General features: G+C 31.4%; 1 protein-coding gene across 1 annotated transcript in view; it reads right to left on the bottom strand.

Annotated features, from left to right (window-relative positions):
* LOC142345729 (uncharacterized) overlaps window positions 1-14,335 on the bottom strand; it is a 99,853-nt gene extending 85,518 nt beyond the window's left edge. The window contains exon 1 of the mRNA XM_075398016.1: window positions 14,118-14,335. Coding sequence (XP_075254131.1) covers window positions 14,118-14,132 — 15 coding nt within the window. The 5' untranslated portion in view covers window positions 14,133-14,335. The remainder of the gene's footprint in view (window positions 1-14,117) is intronic.
* Window positions 14,336-23,998: the final 9,663 nt, after the last annotated feature.

Below are 23,998 nucleotides of genomic sequence, written 5' to 3'. Positions count from 1 at the left end.
TTTTACGTCCAAAATTTGTTTTTGCATTTGGCTTTCGAGAAAACACCTATTGATATAATGCATAATGAAAAACCTAATTTATCTTTTGTCAAGCTTTTTGGTTCGTTTTGCTGCTAATACTCTAAGTTTTTTGTTCAACTTTTTGCTGCTATTTGCCCCTTTTGCTGCTAATACTCTATGTTCGTTAGTTGAAAATCGCGGAGAAAATCATTGGAAAGCACCCAAGCGTGTTCTGAGATACTCAGGAGGAACAATGTATCAGACTTTAACTTTTCGTAAGACTCAAGTTCTGGGTTTTTTAAATTTTTCTGATGCTGATTGGGCAGGGAATATAGATAACAGGAGGAGTATTTCAGGTTTTTGTTCGAAGTTAAGTGAGTCGTTTGGAGCAATAAGTTGGGGTTGTAAGGCCCAAAAGGATGTAGCAACATCAAATGCTGAAGCAAAATTTAACTCTGTTGTTGAAACGAGTAAAGAAGCCATCCACCTAAGAGGAATCCTACAGGACATATGCTTGTATTGCATTAAATAATAGTTCTATGGATCAAGGAAAACTAAATACTTTGCCATAGAGATGCACTTTGTGCGAGAACTAGTAGAAAACCAGAAACTTGAACTGTCTTATTCGACTACAAAGAACATGCCTGCAGATATTCTGACCAACTCGCTTAGAATAAGAAAACATTCAAAATTTCGTACATATTTACCTGATGGAACCTAGCTCGAACGGAAGGGTTTCAGCATGACTTCAAAAATTAGAAGTGAGGAAGCACATGCGCTATATTTGAGCTAATTTCAGTAATTTCACAAATCAGAGATCAAGCTTTGGCGGGTAATTTACACTATTTAGATAAGATGATTTACTACGTATATTTGCCAGTCATAATCAAACAATAGTGTATTATACTTTCAAACTGCTTCGTAATTCTGCGTGATCCTCTAATCTATTAAGTATTATCCATTGGTGATATGGATTATCCTATCATAGCAGACTTCAAACGCAAATTACGTGAGCATGAAGCTAGCAATCTATTTAGTTTTTCATCTAAACTCTCTTTTCTCTCTAAATCACAATAGGGTTTACCTGTCCAATTATGTCAATCGACTCAAAAGCTAAGAAAAAGCTGCTCTATAAGAAATTAAAAATACAGCTCTATCAAGCCAAATTGTCGGCCAAAAACCAGGTAAAGATTTTCCTGTCATTGTTAAAAATATAGGATATCAGATTTGAGCCAAAAAATCTTCTGAGGTCTCATGGCAGCTCAACACGGGAGCGGCATTTCGGTATTTTGTTTAAGGTGTTTTTAAGTCGAAAAGCAGAAGTGTTCAGTACATTGAACTTAGACATGAATAAATTAATCATGGGAAGGTTTTGGCATGGTAAGAGCAAATAACGCTGTTCCACACACTCGATTAGATCTTCGGCCAACTATTTGTTGATAATCAGAAACAAAAAAATGATATTGATAGCTTTTAACACTTTTAAACTGTTAACAAAAATTGATCAAAGTTTCAAACGGTTCTTTTAAGGCACTTAAATCTCTGGGGCATAAAGTTTGAACAATTGAAATTCAAAGAATTTTTGTAAATAATAATGATATTTCCGTCCCACTTTAGTGGGGGGAGGGTGGAGGAACCAAATACTCAATGAGTTTTTTTGTTCAGTCAATTTTGGCCGACCACTATATTCATCTTACAGTTTTCATTGGTCAATAGGAAACAACAGCGTAGAATATGGAATTAAAAAAACTTTTCGGAATTTCGTTTTTAATAGGCAGTTAACGAGGTTCAAAAAATTGTGAACATTTGAGATCGGCTATTTTTGTGCTCATTTTTGCAGATTTTTTGCCCGATTCTTCGTTAATGTTATTAAATTCGTTAATTTCGTTTTTAATAGTGCTAATTGTTCCGCCAAAGGACACACAAAGGAAGCTTGCTGACTGTTTCGATCCAACCATTTCAGCTTAAACATTGGTCAAAATTTAGCCTTTTTCATAAAAACTGGCTCAAATACTGACTGGCCCACTTTTTCCAATTTGCGAGAGGTATAGATTTTAAACTGCTGACAAACATTTGAATCAACTCAAGGTAGGGCTTTTGCCTGTTTTTTGCTAAATTAAAACAATCATTATGCAAAATGAACCTGTCAATTTTGACAAATTGACATTTCTTTTAAAATAGCGCTTCGCAAAATCCAGTCTAGTTTTGTCTCCTTGTCCTTTTGACAATCAAAAAGTTGTTCTTCCTTTGAGCCTGCGTTTTATAAAAACCAATATTGCACTGTTTTGCAACAAAAAGTTTACAATAAAAAACCAGATAATAAGCAGTCGCTTTTTTTGTCAAAATGAGGTCCCACAATCATATATTACGGTTTCAGAGAGATTTCGAGGGATTTTATGCCCTCACCAATGTGTTTTCTTAAATTAGAATCGAAGTCTTAAGTTTCGCCCTTGTGTTTTATTTGATTTCTTTTTGCACTCTCATGACTAAGTATTAATAATTAGAGATCCAGATGGCTTCCCTAAATGATAAAATTGAACCTATATAATGCTTTCAGTTGACAGCTAATTGCTCGTATTTATTTGAATATCTTGGTTTAAAGAAAATCAGTTTACTTTTGAATTTGGCCAATTGAAGAGCAATACTCTGAATTTATTGCTCACTCTCAGTGAGCTCAAACCAGATATATCTTTTATTAATGGAAAGTAAAGTTTTCTAGAGTTTATTTGTTTTAATTATTGGCTTCAATGCATCAATACCACGGTTTCATATTTTTTTTCAGATTTATGTACATTTGCCGATTTTGGAAGCAATTTTTGTTGCCTTGTCCGACCATCATTTTGAAAACAGGTCAAACAGTGTTTGAAAGAAAACTCCAGAGTACAAACAGATTTCTTTGAGTTAAAAGCGCATCATTTTGATGGCTTCAAAACCATTCTCTTGGAAATTTAATTGAACTTTTTATTTATCTGTATTTGTTTTTTTTCTTGCAGTGCTATCACGTATTCTGTATACTGAGCGTTTTCAATGGCTTCATTTCATAGTATTTCGTGATTTCTGTTATTTGCTAATGGCATTAGAGGCATTGAAACTTTTTTTGGAAAATTTTGATCGACCATTTGAACTCTCCTCCTTTCTATTTTTCTTTTTGATAACTTCTACCTTGGTGTTTTTAATGACATATCTCATCTACTTTTGGCAGAGCAAACAGTGATTTGTCTGTTGTTTTTATGATGCAGCTGATGGTTTTGTGGCCATGACGCTATGTGGTTTCAGAACTTTTCATTTTTTTAATAGTTGTCATTGCTTGTCACATTTTGTTTTCTTTTTCTCAAATAATTCCGTCGAAAAGAAGGCTTATTGTTTTTCCAAAAAACACCTCAACAAATAAATTGTAAATTGTTCAATTGATAGCTTTTGTTTTGAAAGGCTTCGACAATGTGTTTTTGTTTTATTGTTTGTGGAATTTTGAGTTCTGTCTGTACTTGTTGTTGTTTGTCTTAAGTGTACTAATTTGTTGTTTTAAGACTTAGACTCCAACAATTTGGTGTACAATTGGCCTCCCAAGAGTTAAAAGTTGTTTCTTTTGTTAGAGTTTTTGGTTTTTAAACTCTTTTGAAAGTATTTGCTTAAAAAATCATGAATTTTCGGATTTTTGCCAATTTTTAAGTCTCAATTCTAACAAAATTCTAACAATTTTGCAACACGGCCTCTAAAGTAGACACAGCTTACTTCTTTTCTCTGGAAAAAAATTTGTTTGTTCCTAGTTTTTTAAAACTAATGGTGTTTTGGCTCCGTTGATTTGAGTTTTCATGAATCTTTTGTGATTTGACTAATTATTAGAATTTTCTTTTAAAATAGTTGAACCTTTTTTTGTATCGTGTCATTTTACAACTTTATTCAAAGTTTTCACTAACAAGAACAGTTAATAAAAATAATGGCGTTAATGAATAGCACAAGGTTTCTTTGACTTCGACACCGCTTTACTGCAATTTTCAACTGAATAGTTCATTTTCAGATGTATCTGTCATTTTCAGATGTCCCGATCAGAGAAATTGATCCCGTAGACTACAGCGAGCCTCAAAAGACGGCTAATTATGTTTTCAGATTTCAGAAGTAATTTCAATTTTTCAAAGCGGCACATTCAGCTCCAATAAATGTAAATCACCACATAATCTTGAAGTTTTGTAAGAACAACCAAAGACTCAATTTCCTGGTGAAACATGAAGCTTGAGCTAAAAAATCAACTAAATTATCTTTCAAAAAGCTCCTCGAGTTTGGGCACAATTAAAAGTACAATTATCACCATTATCTTAACGCATTTTCTTTTGTCGCTTTTTAGATGTCCCGATCACTGAAATTGATCTCGTAGACTAGTAGACTACATGGAGCCTCAAAACACGGTAAATTGAGTTTTCAGATTTCGAAAGTCAATCCAATTTTTCAAAGCGATACAAATTGAGGTACAATTGGCCTCCAAAAAAATTGAGTTCTTTCTATTTTACTGTGTTTAGGATATATATTTTTTAAAACTTCAATTGAAAATATTTGCTTTAAAAAATCATAACGTTTTTGAGTTTGAGCAATTTTAAAATCTCATATCGGACAGTTTTAAACACAGTCTGTAATGTAGACAGCTTGCATTTTTTCTCTGAAGAAAAAAAATTTTCGTCATTGTTTGTTTGAAACTAATGATTCTGTGGCTCTTTTAATTTGAGTTTTGATGATTTGAATATTTAGTATTATTTTTTTAGAAACAATTCACCCTTTTTTGGATTCATGTCATACTACATCATTAATGACGGTTTCCATTAGCTTTTATGATGAGAGTAAAAAATCATAAATAATGACGCTAATGAGCAGCACATGTTTTCACTGACCTCCACAACATTTTCCCGCAAATTTTAACGGAATACTTCGCTTTCACATGTATTACTTTGTCTTGTAATCTTATAACAAATTATGGATAAGATCCAGTTTTTCTGTCGAGAGCTAATTGTTTTTTTACTTTAAAAATGTTTTCAAAAATTTAAATTTATTTCAAATTTTTCTATTTTTTCGGTCTACTTGTTACTTAGTTTCAATAACGATGGTCCCACATGCTTTCAAAACATCTGCAAATTCTTCTGCTAATGCCAACAAAATATTATTTGATGTTTTAATTGATACAATTTGGAATTTTGTCTTGTATGGTCTGTTGCAATTTTGACTTTTCTTAAGCGTTTTTTATAAAACCGGATTTTGAATTTTTATTAATAGCAGGTATCATCGGATATCCATTACGGCAGTAGTTAATACATTTATCTGTTTGCACTTAGAAAAATTATTCATTAACAAATTAGTTTAGAAGGGTATGAGTATTTTTGAAAGTTTTTCTCTTCTCCTCATTGGGTAGACAATTAAGTCAAAAATATGAGCGGAGTAAGACAATTATGTGCAAACGCACATCACCAAGCCACCGTGTTACACACTCAGCTTCTATAAGTGTAAATCACCACATTACATTAATGTTTTTTTTGAACAACCTCAGACTCATTTTTCTGGTGAAACATGAAGCTTGAGCTAAAAAACCAACTAAATTTTCTGTCAACATGCTCCTCGAGTTTAGGCACAATTAGCAATAAAGTCATCACCATTATTTTAACGCCTTTTCGTTTGTCGCTTTTTAGATGTCCCGATCACTGATATTGATCTCGTAGATTAGTAGACTACATAGAGCCTCAAAACACGGTAAAACGAATTTTCAGATTTCGAAAATCAATCCAATTATTCAAAGCGGTACAATTTGAGGTTCAATTGGCCTCCCAAAAAGTTGAAAGTTGTTTCTAATTTACTCTGCTTAAGATATATAGTTTTTTTTGCTTTTTTGACAATATTTAGTTTAAAAAATCATAACGTTTTTGAGTTTGGGCGATTTTTAAATCTCATATCTGGCAGTTTTAAACATATTCTTTGAGGTAGACAGCTTGCATTTTTTCTCTGGCGACAAATTTTTTTTTATTGTTTGTTTAAGACTAATGATTCTGTGGCTCCGTTAATTTGAGTTTTGAAGATTTGAATACTTATTATTATTTTTTTAAAAACAATTCAGTCTTTTTTGGATTAATATCACACTACAACATTAATGACGGCTTTCATTAGCTTTTATGATGAGAGTAGTAAATCATAAATAATGGCGCTAATGAATAGCACATGTTTTCACTGGCCTCCACAACCTTTTCCCGCAAATTTTAACGGAATACTTCGCTTTCAGATGTATCATTTTGTCTTGTAATCTTATGACAAATTCTGGAAAAGATCCAGTATTTCTGTCGAGAGCTAATTTTTTTTTACTTTAAAAATGCTTTCAAAAATATAAATTTATTTCAAATTTTTCTTTTTGTTGGTCTACTTGTTACTTAGATTCAATAACGACCGGTCCCACATGCTTTCAAAACACCTGAAAATTCTTCTAACAATGCGAACAAAATATTATTAGATGTTTTAATTGATACTATTTGGAATTTTGTCTCGTATGATCTGTTGTCATTTCGACCTTTTTATTAAGCGTTTTTATAAAAACGGATATTGAATTTTTATTAACAACAGGTATCATCGGATATCCATTACGGCAGTAATTAAATCATTTATCGTTTTGTACTTAAGAAAAATTACGCATTAACCAATTCTTTTCGAAGAGTATGAGTATTTTCACAAGTTTTGTTTCTTTTCCTCACTTGGTAAACAATTAAGTTAAAATTATGAGCGGAGTCGGAAAAAAATATGCAAACTCACATCAACGAGCCACCTTGTTACACATTCAGCTTCAAGAAATGTAAATCACCACATTATCTTGATGTTTTGTATGAACAACCTAAGACTCATTTTTCTTGTGAAACATGAAGTTTTAGCTAAAAAATCAAATTAATTATCTGTCAAAATGCTCCTCGAGTTTAGGCACAATTAGCAATAAAATTATCAACATTATCTTAACGCCTTTTCGTTTGTCCCTTTTTAGATGTCCCGATCACTGATATTGATCTCGTAGACTAGCAGACTACATGAAGCCTCAAAACACGGTTAAAGGAGTTTTCAGATTTCAAAAATCAATCCAATTTTTCAAAGCGGTACAAATTGAGGTTCAATTGGCCTCCCAAAAAGTTGAGAATTGTTTTAATTTACTCTGTTTTAAATATATAGTTTTTTCAACTTTTTTTGAAAAAATTTAGTTCAAACAATCATAACGTTTTTGAGTTTGAGCAACTTTTAAATCTCATATCTGACGGTTTTTAACATAGTCTGTAATGTAGACAGCTTGCATCTTTTCTCTGGAGAAAAAATTTTTTGTCATTGTTTATTTAAAACTAATGATGTTGTGGCTCCCTTAATTTGAGTTTTGATGATTTGAATACTTAGTACTATTTTTTTAGAAACAATTGACCCTTTTTTCGATTCATGTCATACTACATCATTAATGACGGTTTTCATTAGCTTTTATGATGAGAGTAGTAAACCACAAATAATGGCGCTAATGAATAGCACACGTTTTCACTGACCTTAACAACATTTTCCCGTAAATTTTAACGGAATACTACGTTTTCAGATGTATCAGTTTGTATTATAATCTTATGACAAATTCTGGAAAAGATCCAGTATTTCTGTCGAGAGCTAATTTTTTTTTACTTTAAAAATGCTTTCAAAAATATAAATTTATTTCAAATTTTTCTTTTTGTTGGTCTACTTGTTACTTAGATTCAATAACGACCGGTCCCACATGCTTTCAAAACACCTGAAAATTCTTCTAACAATGCGAACAAAATATTATTAGATGTTTTAATTGATACTATTTGGAATTTTGTCTCGTATGATCTGTTGTCATTTCGACTTTTTTATTAAGCGTTTTTATAAAAACGGATATTGAATTTTTATTAACATCAGGTATCATCGGATATCCATTACGGCAGTAATTAAATCATTTATCGTTTTGTACTTAAGAAAAATTACGCATTAACCAATTCTTTTCGAAGAGTATGAGTATTTTCACAAGTTTTGTTTCTTTTCCTCACTTGGTAAACAATTAAGTTAAAATTATGAGCGGAGTCGGAAAAAAATATGCAAACTCACATCAACGAGCCACCTTGTTACACATTCAGCTTCAAGAAATGTAAATCACCACATTATCTTGATGTTTTGTATGAACAACCTAAGACTCATTTTTCTTGTGAAACATGAAGTTTTAGCTAAAAAATCAAATTAATTATCTGTCAAAATGCTCCTCGAGTTTAGGCACAATTAGCAATAAAATTATCAACATTATCTTAACGCCTTTTCGTTTGTCCCTTTTTAGATGTCCCGATCACTGATATTGATCTCGTAGACTAGCAGACTACATGAAGCCTCAAAACACGGTTAAAGGAGTTTTCAGATTTCAAAAATCAATCCAATTTTTCAAAGCGGTACAAATTGAGGTTCAATTGGCCTCCCAAAAAGTTGAGAATTGTTTTAATTTACTCTGTTTTAAATATATAGTTTTTTCAACTTTTTTTGAAAAAATTTATTTCAAACAATCATAACGTTTTTGAGTTTGAGCAACTTTTAAATCTCATATCTGACGGTTTTTAACATAGTCTGTAATGTAGACAGCTTGCATCTTTTCTCTGGAGAAAAAATTTTTTGTCATTGTTTATTTAAAACTAATGATGTTGTGGCTCCCTTAATTTGAGTTTTGATGATTTGAATACTTAGTACTATTTTTTTAGAAACAATTGACCCTTTTTTCGATTCATGTCATACTACATCATTAATGACGGTTTTCATTAGCTTTTATGATGAGAGTAGTAAACCACAAATAATGGCGCTAATGAATAGCACACGTTTTCACTGACCTTAACAACATTTTCCCGTAAATTTTAACGGAATACTACGTTTTCAGATGTATCTGTTTGTATTATAATCTTATGACAAATTCTGGATAATGAGGGATCTGACTGGCTCCCTGTATGAACGTATAAGAGATCCAGTTTTTCAGTTGAGAGCTAACTGTTTTTTACTTTAAAATTGTTTTCAAAAATACAAAAATTTTATGAAAATAGGTATTGAAATTTTATTAACAGCAGTTGTCATCAGGTATCCTTTACGGCAGTAATTAAATCATTTATCGTTTTGTACTTAAGAAAAATTACTCATTACCAATTATTTTTGAAGATTAATGTGTCCCGATTGCTGAAATTGATCTCTTAGACTACAATCAGCCTCAAAACACGGTAAAACGAGTTTTCAGATTTCGGAAGTCAATCCAATTTTTCAAAGCGAAATCAAAGAAAGATTGAGAGAAATAAAAATAAAATTGAGAGAAAGAGCGGATTTAGGTTCCACTTCTGACATTATTCACTGACATTAGAGTGAATAACCAGAGACCAATTATAAATGTCTTTTTTTGGAAAAAAAAATTTGTGGTGACCATTGAATGAGCTGAATGTACCTTTAATTACCAATTTCAGTAAATTATTTCAAAAATGTGACAACCAAATTGGCCTCAATTCATACAAAATTGAACACATTCTTTTTTCTCCTATAATTTGTCAAGAGGTGAGGAGCAAGCAGTAAACATTCAAAACCTAATTAAGTTGTTTTTAAAATCAATCATACAATAGTTTAGGATTACGAGATTGTAATCAAACTGAAAAATTTTGACAAGAAACATTTGAGGTAAAAAGTATTGAAAATGCATCTAAGTTAGACTAGTCCCTCAGTGTCGCTCATTAAAAAGCCACGAACTTTGGCACACAATTCCAATTGTATAGATTAAATATTATAAGAATTTGTTTCGTGAATTGGTATTAAATTACATAAAATCCTCCCCAGCGTTCTCAGAATTTATATCCTGTAAATCTGACAAATTTCTGACAAAACTATCTGCCTAATAGCCTGTAAGTGGATGCATCTTTTTATCAGATCTGATCAGACGTTTGTCAGATCTCAAAGCGCAAAAATTCTTCCTATAAAATGTTACACAATAAAATTTCTTTTATCACATCTTACTCGATAATAATTCTATATTGTCAGATCTTACATAACAAAAATTCTGCCGGACAAAGGTTATTTATCGTTCAGATCTTATAAAAATCTTGTAAGATCTTGTGAGATAAACTTTTGAAAAGATATGACCCACCTTTTTGATCAGATTTTAATCAGATCTTATAAGATAGAAATTCTTTAAGTATGGCATGTTCTTCAAATTCAAGACAATCCAGAGTTGCTTTCAAGTAGTAGCCAAACAACTACAGCATGCAACACTTAAGTGTCAGAGCAACAACGATAAAAAATATCTTATCTTGTCTATTGAGACTTATAAGATATTGTCAAAAAGCTTAGTCAAGTATCAGCGGCTTTTTCTTAAGCGGTGATTATCAAACTAGGCTGAAAAAATCTTCCAGGACCAAAGTTGTTTTGGACTGTTATGTTGAACCATAGTACCTAGTTGAGACTCAGGTCAAAATTGCTCTCAAAATAGGCTCAACAATCATTTTTTTGGTCTCGTAATTGCTTAGTTGACCAAATTTTTTTTACTTTCAGAGGAATTGACTAAGTTATACGGCAACATTGAAATCATTAAAACATGTCTTATCAGGTCTTACACTACAAAATTTCTGCCCTACGTGGTTTTGATTGTGTAAGACCTGATAAGATACTTATCAGATCTTAAAAGCTAACAATTCAGCAAAATTGAATTATCATCTTAATAACATCTGATAAGTAAGTTATCAGATCTTACAAAATTAAAATTCACGAAGGGCATAATTTTATCGTCTATGGCCAGATAAAATGTTCCACAATAAAGATTTTTGATCAACATAAGATAAGATCTTGCAGCATAAAAATTCAAGAACCACTGGGGTTGCTAAGAGTAAAGTTTCTAAGGCATAAAGTAAATAGCGTTTAAAAACATTCAAAGTTTCGTTTCTACTGAGAAAGAATATTGACTATTGACTGCTTGTGTCAGGTTGGAAAAATATCAGCCTGAATAATACTTCAATAGAGAAACAAAAGATGTGCGCTTGGAAAATGAAAGCTAAGGGGTTAAAAATGTGAGTAAAAAACATAGTAAGGAAAAACCTTAAAGAGGCAAAAAAATGTAAGAAATGCCAGGAGTTCACCAGTAAAGGTCCTGTGAAATATTTGAATATTTCTGTTTCATCGCCTTTTTAATGCCACCACGAGAAGGCGGCGAAAGAAATTTTTTGCAACCAAAAACAGCAAACAAACGGATGAAGTCAAAACCAATTTTCAATAGATGTTACTACAGACAGACAAATAGGTGTTTTATGAAGTTGTCTTTATTTCATATTATTTTTGTAACTACTAAGTTACCATTAACTACTTGTTAATCATTTTGCAAATTGCTATTTAAACTATTGTAAAGACATTCTTGCGCGTGGTAACTTGAAAACGTAGCTCTTCGATAAACAAAGAAGTTCGAAAAGTAAAAACTTTCACAACAAAAAACTCGTTTGCTAGAAACTAGCAGAAAGAGGATCTGAAGTCCTTTGGAGATATAAATATTTGTTACAAGACGCAAAAGGAAATAAAAACATCAACCAAATATAATACTTTAATAAAAGAATGCGTCGACAAAATCAAAGTAACCACTCAGACATTTCACTTATAGTTTGACGCTTGCGAGAGAAAACAAAAAAAGTTTTTTTTTTCAAATATTTAGTTCTTCAAAAAACTGTTCCTTACCATAACTTATATCAGCTATCTAAATTTTGTTCTCGTACAGTTCCAGATTAACATTTCAATTTCAAGGGTTTATGAGAACAATGAAAAATAGAAGAGAAATACAACACTAAAATTTGCTATTTTCAAAACAAATTACATTTGGTTGAGTGTCATAATAACAAAATAGGGTAATTTTGCTTAGGATCTGCATTGTAATATGTTTTTAAGGGATTTGCAATAACAAAATTAACCACTCAGTTTATTAAAAATAGAGAAAATAGATCACAGGTTAACGAGAAAAATATTCAAAATGTTTCCCATGAAAATTTATTTTCTGAGATTCCAAATTTATCATTCTGTGAAAGTTTTTTTTCATTAAATGAAGGGCATTCGAGCAGCGTTTTTACAACGAACTGTTTTAAAACCTTAAAAAATTTTCTGCAGGCTGGTTCAATTCAATTACTTTTTTTGAAACTTTTTAGTAACCTCACTTCAGCTTGAATATCACCACCTCAGATTGATTTCACCACAGCAAACAAAAGAGTCTTCGGAAAACTCATTTTATGGAAGCAGTTTGAAAAAAAATCAGGATGAAAATTGTTGAAGTAACTTCCCTCAAATTTTACAAGTTTGTTCAGTATAACTTGCCAATGAAAATTTTAAAAACTTAAATTTAACTTCATAATATCACATCACGCCGCAACAAAACGTCCCTTTTCGTTGAACGTAGGTAAAATTGGGGGTAAAAGGTTTCCAAATGAATAAACCTAAGTTCTTTTCTGCAATATATTTTGGATTTTCTTCATTATTTACAATTGACCTGAAATATTTGTGATGCTTACTAAATCTGTTTGATGTTGTTTCATTTTAAATCCAACTGTTAATCCTTTCAAAAAATGATATTTGTCTAAAAACTTCATTTCATCTTTTTATCCTATTTCACTAGTGACAAATATTTGAAAAACTTGAAAAGCCAAGAAGTGAAAAAAATCAAAAAAATTGCTAGTCATTTTTTTTGTAACTATGAACTCATTTTATGGAAGCAGTTTGAAAAAAATTCAGGATGAAAACTTTGAAGTAACTTCCCTCAAATTTTACAAAGTTGTTCAGTACAACTTGCCAACGAAAGTCTTAAACACTTCAATTGAACTTCTTAATATCACATCACGCCGCAACAAAATGTCCCTTTTTGTTGAACGTAGATAAAATTTGAGGGAAAAGGTTTTCAAATAAAAGTTCTTTTCAGCAATATATTTTGGTTTGTCTTCTTTATTTACAATTGACCTGAAATATTTGTGATACTTAATAAATCTGTTTGATGTTGTTTCATATTAAAAGTCAATTGTTAATCCTTTCAAATAATATTTTTCTAAATACTTCATTTCATCTTCTAATCCATTTCACTAGTGACAAATATTTGAAAAACGTGTTGTTGCCAATGTTATTGCAACTTTCAAGATGATTCAAATAAACCGCCAAAATTGCAACAAAAACTTTGACTATTTTGTCCAACAACGTGAAACTTAGCCCTGCTCTTTTAACAAATGATTAGACTAGAGATATGTTTTAAAGCATAATTTTGGTCTGGGAGCGTTTAATCCAGAGCGCCAAAAGAACGCTCCTTCTCATTTTAAGATCCAGAAGACTCTCTTTTGACACTTTCCTAACAATCATGGTGGAAACAGAATCAATCCTCAACTCCAGACCACTGACTAACGTTGCTGAGCAGCCCGATGCAACTTTCAAGATGATTCAAATAAACCGCCAAAATTGCAACAAAAACTTTGACTCTTTTGTCCAACAACGTTAAACTTAGACGTGCTTTTTTAACAAATGATTAGACTAGAGATATGTTTTAAAACAAGTGAAAAGCCAAGAAGTGAAAAAGTAAAAAAAAATGCACGTCATTATTTCCCGGATAAATTGAGAAATTGAAGATATCTCTCCACTGATCTGCTCGTTTTTTTAGGATTTTCTTCGTACAACTTTTGTATCACCCACCAAAATTTATCGATCTGAAAATCTGACAAAAAGGGCTGCTGTAACGTTCCTATCCCTCAAATCATTGAGGACCAAAACAATAATAAGCAATTTTTCCACACTAACCAAGTTTGTGGTGCCTGTAGAGGTTTCTTGACATTTCAAGCGAAGTATTATGGTATGGTAGACTTTTTTAGTTAAAGATTTTCAGGATATCATTTGAGGACCATATATGATTTCTTAAAAGTAATGAAACCGTACTATATCGTAGTATATATCGTACTATACCGTTAATAGTGTACACAATACTCTGAAGGTATGCTTACCCTGTGAAATTATAACTCTCAATCTTAACAAGCAGGTGCTAAAAATTACAAAAATTTAACTTCAAGGAAATAATTGTTTTTCTGAATTGCGAATTAACTGAATAAACTCACCTCCAAAAAGTCCATTTAGCTGGCGAATTTGATTACATTTGCGTAAAATTGAGATTATAAAGTTGAAAGACAAAGACCAACTAACAATTTTACGCTAACGGAGCGTTTCAAAGTGTAAAAGTCGCTTGTGTGCCTGTAAAACAAGCCTTTAAATTACCACAAAATCGTTTATTTATTAAATTACTCTGCGCTATTTGCGCTAAAATGTCCTCAAGCTTTCAATTTATTTTAGCTCGATTCCTTTCAAAGTTAGTGCAGTGAAGTGTGAGTTAAAAGATAAACAATATTGCTTCAAAAGTCCCTCAAAGATTACAAAATTAAGGCTAATTTTCGCGTTTTCTCTGCTTTTTCAGGACCATTCCGTGTTCGCACGAGTTGAGAGCGGGGTAATATTTTAAGGCAAACTGACTAAACAAACGATAATAAGATTTGATTCGAATTCGAAGAAACAGACTTTAAGACTCTCAAAGCAAAGTGGTTGACTTGGGATATAATTTACAAAACTGTCAAAATTTTTATCAGTTTCAAGAGATCGAATTTGATATCAACCTGTCCAAACAAATTGAACTTTTCGAGCTGAAAATCTATATTTTTGCCAATTAAACTATAACTCCGTTCACTTTTAGAAAATATGTAACTTTGAGTTTGTATATTCTAATTTGCTTTCTAATTTCGCACTCTAATTTGCTTATTCGCATAAAAACCGATTCTTATAAATTTTTAATCTTTTCTTTTACAAGTTCTTCGTATATTCACAAAATGACAAAAGATTAGAAAAGGTTAATTTTGAATAAAATTCACAACATGAAATCATGGAATGCAAAACAAATGGAAACACTTTGTATAAAAGAGAACGCGGAAGTAATTAGTACATAAAGTGGGAAAATTTTATTTCAGTTTTCTATCGTCAATAAGAAAAAGAAATCAGGAAAATTTGTACTTCTGTTACACGTGAAGACAATTAAAAAGCAGTTTTGTATCCTATAAAAGACAAGCTGACGAACACGGTAAAACGTCCGGATAAACAAAAATCAACAAAATGTACTAACAAATAATTAATCATTACTGACAGATTTTGCTACAATAGGTGGGGATTTTGATGCTATTTAACAATAAATTTTACATTGAATGGCATTATAATGGAATATTTTTAATGGAGAGACTATAAATGATTTTAATACAATATGTTCACGCTTTTGCAAATTGTTTAGCAAACAAAAAGCAACTATTTCACTGTGTGCATAATATTTTCATTATTTTATGGCACCGTTGCTCATTTTTTATTAGCGATTCAATTTCAAAAACCAAAATATAATTTTAGAAAATTGTTTACAAACCAAAGGCTGGGTCTGGTTTATTGTGTGGGTGGAGTATTTTTGGAGCGGGGGCTATGGAGAGGGGGTGCAGTACTGTTGGAAAAGGGATTGGGGAAGGTAGTTTACAAAAGGCGACTAGATACGGATGAAAAAGTCTGAAAATAGGATTGTGTACATTTCAAGGGGGATCTCTTTAAGACGCCTTTGAGTCCAGACTTCCTTGTCAAAAGATTTTTGTTCTCGCATTCAGAAACAATAATTCGAACACACATGTTGTTACCGCATGTTGTTAATAACTATATCATAGCCACGATATTGATACCAATTCCACGATTTTTAGTTTTGTTATACAATTTTTCTGGATCCTTAATTCCGAATTCGCGTATCGAACAGAATTTGTCATTTAAGCCATAAAATGACAATTTATGAAAACTTGAATGACATTTTCAACAAGATGTTCCAATCAGGCATATCTGATTATGGTCATATTTCGACAAAGATTTCAACATTAAACGAAAACAAGGAGGCTCGGTAATGTGCGAACGCACAATCTTCCGAGCCCGCTCATCCACATTCTTGACTTAATTGGCTACCAAACGATGAACAGATAGATAACTTTCAAAAACATACATATAATTCAAAAACCCACTAATGCATTAAAATAAGGCCACGTTAGAGGACCGATGAAACTAGTTGTGAATAAGATAACAAGAAAAGGCAAAAGTAAAAATCAAATAACAAACATTAACTCTCACCAAAACTCGATGTCAAAATTTAAAAAAAAAAACATAACAAAATCAAAAACGCATCAGATAAAACCTAAACAAAACAATTAAGCCTATACTTCATTAGAAAATATGTGAGAGTTGTCCTTGATCGACTGGGTAACAGGTCGAGAAAAAGAACAAAAAGCTTCAAAGTTAAAAAATAAGTTTTACTTTTCAAAAATAAAATTTTTTCGAAGAGATTATTAACATTAAAATGTTTTTTATATCTCCATAGGAAGCAATTGAGACCTGCCAATATCCAGTGTTCGTCATACGACTACAAATTAGGACAAATACCGGCAAAAGAGTTCTATTCAACTTTGCGCGAAAATGGAAGTGAAGACGTTAAAAACCATAAACATTTCACTAACAGCATTAAAAATGTTCAATTGCGCAATATCTCAAATCCAATAGGAACCACAATCAATGTTATAATTTGAAAAGAGAACAAACATTCTTTAACATGTATAAATAAAAAAAAATCTCAAGCATTTTACGAAATCTCATAGTAACATTAATAACAAAGACGAGATACAAATGGTTAATATAAAAACCCGTACAATAAATAAATTGAAGCTCACTGAAAACGGGTTGTGACCTTTCTGTCTTTACAGAGATCAAGCTTCAAATCGATTAAAAATGTTTGAAAGGGACAGGCTTAAAAATCCAAATATGTTTCTGAAAAGAAATACTCTCAAAAGTCATAACAGACATAAGATTTGAACAAAGAGATCGAATAAGTAGCAACGGCTCACGAAGCCAATGGGGCCTGTCATTGGAGAGTCTACGACACGAGACTACAAAATAACAACAAATACAGGCAGGCGCCAAAACTTCAAAAAAAACTTGTACACTACATTTATGTATCAGATGTCATCAGCAAGAACTGTAAATTTTTACCTCCTTCTCATCTGGACTTCATCGGGTTTTTCTTCGAAAAAGAGCACAGAGAAATGGCAACAAAAGAAACCCAAACGTGACAGAGAACAGAAATATCAATTTTTTTAATGAAATTAAATGATCGAAGCCATTAGTCAAAACAAAGGATTATGGCAGAGAAAAAATGCATGAGTCAATATTAAAAATTGTTTTAACATTGAGTCAATTAACATTTACATCAGAATTATTTGAGAGTTCTTATTAGCGACATTGAGTTACATAATGACGGAAATGAGAGCAGAATACAGACAGTCGAAAAAAATTTTCTAAAGTTCAATTGAAAGACATTAAAATTAATAGCTATAAATTGAAATCTTTAGATAGGTTCAACTATACGACCCGGGGAAGCAAAATTACACGTATCATTATCAGGCCTATGTCGACAAACAACAAAAAGAAAGACAAACACAAGCAAAAATAAAAAAACCCACCAATTTTTGCTGGAGAACTGTGTCTCAGCTGGAACGCATAATTTGTTCAACAGAAATAATTAACAAATTCAGATACCCCTTTTTCAACGCATTGCATTTTCTCAACTATGCTTTCCTTCAATTGGACCTTTCAGTTAGATGGTAGATCGACAAGGAAACAAAATGAACCTATAAAAAGAGCAATTATGCTCAAATTTAAAAAAAATTAAATTCGTTGTATCAAAACCATGAAACCGATAATTAAAAGAAAAAACCATTACAGAAGTTAAACCAAAACTCGCAGGAAATGGGTTTCCAATTGTTTTTTTTGAGACTACGCCAGATGTTGACAAAATTAAGAAGAACTAATTGTAAAATGCAAAAATTATCTGACATTTTATTAAAACAGTTATATTCAATGTCATAAGAGCCATTAGATATCAACTAATAGCATTGTGTAGTTTACTTATACCTCATAAAAGGAAAAGGATCATTGCATGGGGACATTAAGTCATTGGACTACAAAAAGTATCACAAATAAAAGCAAAACAACAGAAGTGCTTAAAATTTTACGAAAAAATTCGTAACAATCATAAAAACCATGAGCTCAACTCTAAAACCATAATATTTTTGTAAATAGCATCTGTCAGTAAGTGAGCCCTGTTTTGCAATTCCTGACAATAATTTACAGAACACCATTAAATGCGGAAAAATGTTTTTAAAAAGGCCGTGTTAATGCTGCGCATCTAGGAAAACAGTCAGTTGTTCAAATTGTTGCTAAATAGATCAACTTTTAAGCAAAAATTTAACGGTATTTTAAAAAATTGATGCATTTTGTATAAATTTCAAATTTTAAATTTTGCGAAAAACTTGCAAAATTATAATTCCAGAACACTCCTAAAGGCAGTGAGAGTACAACTTGATCTCTTTGTGAGCTTACTAAGAATATGACCGCTGTTTAAAGTACTTGTCTACTGCTGGCAAGTATGAAGAAAGAGTGCTAAAGAACATATTTCTTATTTTTGACGAAATCTGAATTTTGAGACATTTTGCAGAGATTCTAGCAAAAAACTTGGATCGAATAACTCAGCAACCCTTCTCTATCTTCAAAGATAAAATCAATCCAACCACCGCTAACAGTATTATTATGTTTTAGCATGGGAAAAAGAATTACGGAATATGTGAAAAAAAACAACGGATTATTGTCTGCGATTCGCAAAACTTTAAAACTCGATAACTCCCTGTAAAAATCAAAATTAAAAAAAAATCTTTTTAATTCCATATTCTGCGCTGAACTGGTTTCTGAGCTGATTTGAGTATATAGTTCCTCCCCCCTCGGAACAAAAAGAATGCGATCACGTTGTGATCTGATGAGACACATATTTGACCCTAATGACACAATAAACCGCAGCCCGAAGAACCATATAAATGCCAATTTTAAGATCGCTTTCTTGATAAAAAAATTGTATTAAAAGTAAAACAAACCCTGGTTGACACAAGAATTGAGAAGTTTGGTAGCAGAAAAGTTTTTTTCATCCAACCAATCGAAGCAGAATTTTGACCATGAGACGTGCAACGGTTTAAATGTATGCAAAACTAGGCAAACAGAAAACTGCAAAAAACGTAAGGCAATTTTTTTGAAAACTGTCTATATGCAATAAAAACAATGAAACTTCATTTAACAAATTATTAGTAATGGTGATTAAAATATCAAGATACATAAAATCAGAAACGTTAATGGCCAAACATTTAAAGACACTGAGAAGTACTAAACATTCTAAAAAGATCTTTTGGCAACACTTGAAATGTTTAACGGCTCAGAAGTTTATTGCGAGTATCCCGAGGACTGTGAAAAACTATACAGATTATAACTATGCCGATCAATATGTTCATCGTAGAGAGTTGACACTGGTATCATTAGAAAGCTTGTTAGGCGCAGAATATGGAATTAAAAATATTTTTCTGATTTTCGTTTTTGACAGGGAGATATCGAGGTTTAAACTTTAGAGAAAATAGAGTGAATTCCGTTGATTTCATTCACCTTTTTTCGAATTTTTGACTAAAATTTCGCCAATTTTGATAAAAATTAATAAAATTCTTCAAGAAAATGTTGTTGATTTTACGTTTAAAGACAAAATTTCATTGTCAGTTATTTTCATTGAATTTTTTGTCACAAATTCCGGCTAAAAAATTCACAAAGTTCAGACTTTTTCATCAAAAACAGCACGAAATAAGTTTCTTTAGTCCCTTCTGATTAAATTTGCAGGAAGTGCACATCCAAACACCACTAACACAATCTTTGTAGACTGAAAAAGGGGCTATTTCCACTTCAACTTCCGTTGAGAGTTCTCTGTAAATAAAACTTTGCCGTTTTTTGCTAACTTAATTCGTTGATTATCAAAAACGCAGCATTTACCTTTGATTTTTTAACAAACAAAATATCTATATCAATGACATTCCGAAAAATAAGAATTCCTTATGGACAATTAACATTAGCAAAACTAGTTCTGTACCAATCTTGGACCGTTACAATCCAAAAATAATTCGGATTGTCATCAGTCGGTTTTTTATTAAAAAAAAATTCGATCTCTTTTATATTAATTAAATTACAGAACATTTCAAATCAAAGCTCACTAGTGATAGGTCCTCTTGACTTCCTAATTAGCTCGAAACTAATTTATCTAGTTGAATGCTTGAAAGCTAATGGTCTTTTTTACTTTTAAAATATTTGATTTTTAAATAAAAAATGGCTTATTGAACTTTGCCTCCATTTTTCTCTTATTTTGGTCAACTTGTAGCTTAGGGTCAGCAATCAAAGAGCACTCTTTCTTTCTGTTGAATTCAAAATTAGTCTTTTTTGCTGTTTTACGCCTTAAGTTATGGTGTTCTGGCTTTGACACTACTAGATTTCACAATTTTTTATTTTTAGGTATTTGTCCATTTTTCAAATTATCGCTTTAATTATCACGTCATTTCATATATCACATTTTTCGCGTTCAAAACAATGCTCAATTGATAATAATTAAATCCTGAAAGATACAGATTGTGGTTCTTTACCGCTTCGACAATACTTTCTCGAAGAATTCAATTGAATTTTTTTAATTTTGTCTTTAATTGTCGTTTTACTTTGTCTTTTTAGTCGTATTTAATTTCCTGCACAATGACCCGGTTTGACTGGCTTTTTCTGGAAGAGTATATGAGCTGATGTTCTAATATTAGAAGATAGATAATGGCTTTCATGACTTTGAAAACAATTGTTTTCCAAAATGAAAAAAAAACATTTTTACTTCGCAATTTTATTCCTTTTATTGTCTGTTTGTTTCCTGCTCTCGTTAATTAAAGGTTAAAGATGACATTTGTTTGTCAAGGAAAGGTGTCAAAAGGGATTCGTGTCACAAAATCTAATCTTTTTAAAGAATTCGTTATGAATTTACTGGCTTCGACACGGGTTTTCACAAAAAAAAGTAAATGAATTTTTTATTTTTGTCATATTTGACGTTCTTTTTGTAGACGTAAGACATATTCTGGATAATTGCCTGTCTCAAGGGCTTCTTCTGGAAGAATAGACGAACGTAATCAAATTTTTCACTTTCTAATTAATGACTTTCATGTCTTTGGAAATAAATTTTTTTCGAAAAAAAAACAAGTAATACATAATTTTGCGTTTTCTTTTTTGTCTAATTGTTGCTTATTTTCATTAATGAGCGGCCATATAGTACATTATCGGTTTTCGACGAAGGTGCAATCGAACATATTTTGGGGGCCAAAGTATGGCTTTACAGCTTCCAAAGCATTTTCTGGCAAGTTTTAATTCATTTTTAGTTTGTCTATTTGTTGTTCTTTCTGCAAAAAAAACTGAATACCAAGAGTTCTTAATTTCCTTCTATAGAAGAATTTGTACATTGTAAACCTACGGGAAACTTTAGTTGAGTCCTAATGGTTTTCATTACTTTGAAATTAATATTTTTTTTAAATTCAGCGAATTTTCTAACTTTAAATTTCTGTTCTTTTTTGTCTAATTGTTACCAAGCTTTATTATGAACTGGTGAAAAACCATTTTTTTCTGGTGAATTACAACTTATTCTGTTTCTTTTCAGCTTTATCTGACGCTATTTTAACTATGTTATTAAGTTTTGTTTTTTAAAACGGACATAACTTTTTTGATGTAATTAATGTTTGTTGTTGTTGTTTGATTTTGCCATTCGTTTTCACTCGCTTTCCTAATATCGGCATATCTCATCAATCAAATGCATCATTTTTTACTCCACTGAGTTATTTGCTTTGAAGACTATCTTTTCGTTCATACACCAGTTTTTTTTGAAAAATACTTGAATTTTTTTTGTGTTTTTCTATCTGTTCCTCATTTGGCAGACAATTATGCCAAAATTGTGGATGAGCGGGGTCGGAACCTTATGTGCGATCGCACATTACCGAGCCGCCTTGTTAATATAAAGCATGCAAGCAGTCATTAGTGTCCCCTTACAATATGCTATAAAAGAAAGCATAAAGCAAATCGGTTTTCCAATTTATTTAAAACCAACATAGGTTGCAGTATTTTTCATACAGTGAGAAAGAGACAAATTTGATAACAAAAACTATCGGCCAGTTTCTCTAAATCCCCGACTGTTAAAGTTATTGAACACGGCTTCTTGAAATAAATAAAAAAACACACGGTCAGATTAGGAAGTCATCAACGAAGGCCGTTCTCCAATTAGAGAAAACTATTTCATGTAACTTTGGTGATTTGGAAGAAGATAAAGATAATATGGCAACTTTTCCATGTGTCGAGAAGTGAGAGTAAAACGGAATGGAATTTTTTCCAAACCTCTAAAAATTGTTCCTGGTTTAACTCGAGGAACCGTTTTAGGTCCTCTAAATTTTCTCTCATCGTTGACAAAACAGAAGAGGTAATTGATTTTGGAGACGATGCTTGCGTTGTTTGCAGCCAACCAGAAAAAACGATTTAAGCAAAACTGTTGAGACGGCTTGGGACAAAAATAAAAATTATTAGAAAAGAAAGAAGTTAATTCCTTTTTCCAAAAGCAATCTTGAAATCTTTTTCTTTTCAATTACCTATCAGCTAAATTTGTGAACTCAAAGATTGTTGGGGGTTATCAGAGTACACAAAATAAAAGCAACCCTAATTTTGGTGTTAGGCTGCATAAAACTCTAAAAAACGTGGCTTCTGAATTTCGACCAAGTTGTCTCATCAGACCTCAAGGTCATTTGCAAAAGGGCTCCTTTTTAAAATCTTGAGTTCATCGCGCTTGTGTTTTGCAACAGAAAAAATTACACAAATTAAACGGAAAACAGATAGTGGACCCAAATTGTTTTTCTGCAAAGGAATACGATAAGGCAACAAAATCTCAAGGAGAAAAAAGTATTTGTAATAGAGCTTTTTACAACTATTGTCATATTGTCACTGGAAAGAGTTTTGCTATCGCATTTGAGCAAGAAATCTATAAAACTTTTCATTGTTATTTAAGAGTTTAGTGAGAATCTCAAACCAAACAGGTCAAAATTAGAATAGATAAAACAACCGGTTTTTGCGTGAATTCGATTATTTGTTAGTAAGAATCCATAAATTTATTAAGATAAAAGCTCAACTCTATTTCCTATTCCTCAGCAATAAAAATTTCAGTTAAAGAGTACGATAAGAACTTTCAGAAAGTATTGTATTTACAGAAAAAAACGCACAATTTGATGTTTTTTTAAATAGAAAATGACTCCAAATTAACAACAGAGAAAAAATCCGTTTATTTTTAACTTTATAAAGATTTTTTTGGTTGTATTTTTAATTTAATGACTTCAGTTAATGAAAAAAATTGCTGCAATCTTTGGTCGAATAAAAATTTTTCTTTTAAAAACTTTCTTTGTCAAAGCTCGTTTATGGTTTAGAAACTTAACATGAAAACTGATGGATTGCTCATAGAATTCGCATGAAAATCAGTTTTCTGTTCTGCAAGAACAGATGGCAACAAAAGAAAACAAAATTTTCAGATGGATCTGTAGAATCTTTCAAACAAACAACTGAGTAAACGACTGCTATCTTGAATTTTTTGTTGATTGTATTAATTAATCTCTTTGAAAAATCATTTCATTATTCTATATTAAGACAATGACATCTTTTCTATGTTAAGACATTTCTTTTCAAACGTTAGATAATAGCAATTTTTGCTATGTCAAGAAAATGGTATCCAGAACCTTGCGAAATAAATAATTTGAACACTCATGTTGCTTTTAGCAATACTAAAACCAAACTTTGAAAGTTCAGTCACAATCATTCTGGTCATTAATTCTCAATTACAGTATCAACTCAATTTTTTTTAACATTTTACAGACATTTCAGACAGATTTTTCAACTGACGCCTCATTAACGTCACAATTATTTTGAAAACTAGGAAAAATGCAAACTTGACATAGTTTAAGCTGAGGTCAAGGCCGCTTCT

This window comes from Convolutriloba macropyga, chromosome 9 (genome assembly GCF_964194025.1).
Source record: "Convolutriloba macropyga chromosome 9, txConMacr16.3, whole genome shotgun sequence".
Taxonomy (NCBI): domain Eukaryota; kingdom Metazoa; phylum Xenacoelomorpha; order Acoela; family Convolutidae; genus Convolutriloba; species Convolutriloba macropyga.
This window is presented reverse-complemented; position numbering and strand designations above follow the sequence as displayed.